This window comes from Formica exsecta, unplaced genomic scaffold (genome assembly GCF_003651465.1).
Source record: "Formica exsecta isolate Colony F162 unplaced genomic scaffold, ASM365146v1 scaffold194, whole genome shotgun sequence".
Taxonomy (NCBI): Eukaryota; Metazoa; Arthropoda; class Insecta; order Hymenoptera; family Formicidae; genus Formica; species Formica exsecta.
Window position 1 is genome coordinate 978601 of NW_021849240.1, and position 3619 is coordinate 982219.

General features: G+C 36.9%; 1 protein-coding gene across 2 annotated transcripts in view; it reads left to right on the forward strand.

The window, feature by feature from the left end:
• Window positions 1-1054: 1054 nt before the first annotated feature.
• The window catches only part of LOC115234058 (S-phase kinase-associated protein 2), a 3796-nt gene continuing 1231 nt past the window's right edge, over window positions 1055-3619 (forward strand). The window contains exons 1-5 of one of the 2 annotated variants that reach the window (XM_029804776.1): window positions 1055-1264; window positions 2201-2250; window positions 2333-2641; window positions 2708-2993; window positions 3076-3512. In XM_029804776.1, the coding sequence (XP_029660636.1) occupies window positions 1070-1264; window positions 2201-2250; window positions 2333-2641; window positions 2708-2993; window positions 3076-3512 (1277 nt within the window). In that variant the 5' untranslated portion in view covers window positions 1055-1069. The remainder of the gene's footprint in view (window positions 1265-2200; window positions 2251-2332; window positions 2642-2707; window positions 2994-3075; window positions 3513-3619) is intronic. The other variant, XM_029804777.1, reaches the window with a different exon arrangement.

Sequence of the window (3619 nt, forward strand, 5' to 3'; positions counted from 1 at the left end):
TGTAATAATATAATCTTTGCACTTTTAGGATCTTTTTCTCTCTCAACAAGTTTATTACATTAAGATTAAACATTTTAATTCTGCACATTTTAGAAAAAGAATATTCGATTTTACAGATGGATCTCTATATTTTGTTTATTTTTACTCATTTCATTTTTTGCGCACTGTTTTCTCTTACTATTTGACATTTCATGTGATTATACACACATAAAATGAAAATATTGTTATCTGCGTGATCAATTTAAGATAATAATACGAACGTTTTTTCAAGATGATAATATGGATAATACCGAGAGAGAACCGATCTTTTATTCATTTATTTATTAATGGAAAAATTCTTTTTTATATAGTAGATATGTCAAATATGTTATTATATTTCTTAACAAATAATTTATAAAATAAAAATCTTAAATATTTGTATAAAAGCTAATAATGAAAGAGAAAGGAAAATTACGACCGAATATACACAATAACTGCGGGATGAAAATTTCCCTCATCTTTCGGCGATGAGAATCCGATTTCGGCAAGTTGGCCTCTTCGTGGAGTCACGCGTGCTTAACCATGGTGAAGTTCATCATCTTTCTCTCCAAGTCGTGTCTCGTGAATCACTGACGAAAGGACAACAAGAAAATATTGTTAAAGTATCAAATTAATACACGCTCGAAATATGGTTAGAAAACACAGGTGATGGAAAAGGTCTACTAAATTATAATTAAAACAGGTACCTCTTCCTTTAAATAAGCGCACATTGACAAATTGGCAAAATGTCGCGTACGTGATAAGATATATATTAATATCTGATAATAATAATAATAATTGATATCAAATTTTCCTGGAATCGGCGAGTGTGAAGTCGCGACGAAGGAAAGCGCGCGTAACCACGGCCGTTTCGCGCCAAAGAGGGCGCCCTGTCGCACATCGCGCAGGCGCGAGCGCGCGTTTTTGCCGTTTCGATATATCGCGGCGTTCCCGCCGTTTCGCGGCCGACCAATCGGCGGCCGCAATTCGCCGCGCCGGCTCGCCAACCTGCCCGTCGTCACCCGGGACCGGGGGCCGGGGCGATCGCGGTATGTCCCGGAGTCCCGGTACCCGGCCGCCCGCTGTTGTGCGCTACCGGCAGCCGTTAGTGAATGATCGTATCGTCAGTGGTCCGCGAGAAACGATTTGTAGAGAAAAAGACGATGAACTCCGCTGTGGTTGGGCACACGCGACTCCACGAAGAGGCCAGCTTGTCGAAATCGGAGGAATTCTCGCCGCCCGAGAGGTGAGGGAAATTTTCATTCTGCGAAAACTTCTCTCATCCTGTTGCTTTTCGTGAGGAAGAGGAGGGTGGGGAGAGGAAAGGGAAATCTCAGACAGGTGTCCACCCGCGCGTGCTCGCTCGTTCGCTCGTTGCCACAGGTTAAATTGAAAGCATCAGAGCTCTTTCTCTCTCTCTCTCTCTCTCTCTCTCTCTTTTTTTCTTCCTTCCTCTCCCAGAAATACATTCTTATTTTTCTGACCTGATCTGACCCTTACACCATAAGGGACGCCACAAATAGCATCGAAAGCACGATCGATCGTTGCTGCTTTGTTGTGTTTTCGAGCGTAATATAACTCGATATAACGATATTATGGCCGAGAATTGACGCTACCAAGAAATTGCCACGCTTGCAGTTGTTACTTCAGAGTTCCCTCTTGTGTTTTCATTAGTGATTAGTTTCAATTAATTGAAGAAATTTACATGCTGGTGTGAAATTGAATATCTCGAACAAGTAAAAGTTCTGTACGAAAATAAATAACGGCATATCACGCGTATTCGGTAGACGTGGGGAACTTGGAGCAAAGATTAATCTATATAGAATATCATTTTTTTGTTGTTGTTTGTTCCTCCTTTGTTTGTGATTGTGTGAATTATAATATGTTCATGAACTTTATATTTTCTGTTATGTATAGATGTTATTTTTAGTAAAAAGATGTCTTTCATAAAAGAAAATACAATTGTATTATATAAATTTGTAAGAAGTACAGGCGATTTTTTTTTATGCGGTGAATATAACACGTTGTGATCTCTATGATTAATATCTAATATAGCTTGCAAGACCCAAGGATATCTCCTTTTTTTATCCACAGTACCTGTCCGGTTTTTTAAAAGTTTGCTGTGGGAATTTAATATTAAAATTCGGGAAATATAAGAACTCATATACATATATATTTGTAGAAAATAGTCATGAATAAAGATTCTTCTTTGTCATCACCCTGGTGGAGCAGGTTTATATAATTTATTTGTAATCAATTTATAAATAAGGCAATATGTATATGTTACACTGAAAAGAATCTTCTATTTTTGCAGCAAGCGATTACGCTTGGACGACGGGTGCAATAACAATTTAAACAGTACTGTCAACAGCGAGTCTCAAAATAGTACAAGATGGTCATACTCTGGAAATGCCAGTCTCATAGAACCTGAAATCCTAGAAGACATGGGAGTTAGTATGTTGGAAGATGGTACAGTGAACTGTGAAAAAACATCTGGAGACTGTATAATTTTACCAGCGAGTTTAGTTAATAACAAAAAATCACCGATAGATGAAGCTGACGGCTTTGAATATCAAGAAGAAGTTTATACAATTCCTAGTTCAGAAACTGTTAATGCAGAGAGGTGTGTAAGAAAAGCTATCTTAACTCGTGTCTTTTTATTTATTTTTCACTTGAATTATTCTTACAGGATACAAGATTCATGCGATTTGGATGAGTTAGCTATTTTTGGTGGCGTAGAAAATGAATCTGGCTATTCTTCGAGAATGGAAGCTGATTATTTTGGGGATTTAAAAGCAAACTTAACTAAAGAAAAGATGAATGCTTCTGCCGATAAGAATGAGCAAACTTGTTTAGATAATTTTTGTCTATTTAGGAGAAAAAGGAAACCTTCCATCGAAGGCGAAGACAAGTTTAACAAGTTATCGGATGAAATAATTTTGATGATATTAAAATGGTTACCTAAAAAATGTTTGGTAAGAAAGTATTTATAATCTGGAATATTGTACATACATATTTAACCCTTAATTGTACATATTATTTATTTCTCCCATGCAGGTGCGCTCTATGTTTGTATGCAAACGTTGGTGTCAAATAGCTCGCGACGAAGCATTATGGACTAGATTAGATCTAAGTAGTAAGGTTTTAAGCGAGGGCACATTAGGTCATATATTGCCTCGAGGGGTACAAATTCTAAGATTGGCGCAAGCAGAGATCGCGGATCCTATCTTTTGTGAGGGCAGCGAAGTTTTCAACAACTTGTACATTAGTAAATTACAATATTTGGATTTATCCATGGCAGTTATCTCACCAATTGGTTTAGCTGCATTATTATCTAAATGTAAATATCTGAAAAAGTTGTCACTGGAAAATTGTATAGTGAACAGAGACTGTTGTAAAGCCATTAGTCAAAACATTGAATTAGAAGTTTTGAATCTTACAATGTGCAAGAATATGAACATTGGATGTATCATGGATTTAATGAAGCTCAAAAAGTAAGATTATTTATTTCTGTATATATATATATATACAGGGTGCGGCATTTATAGTGACGCGGGCATATTTTTCGGAAACGAAGTGAGATATCAAAAAATGTTTCAGA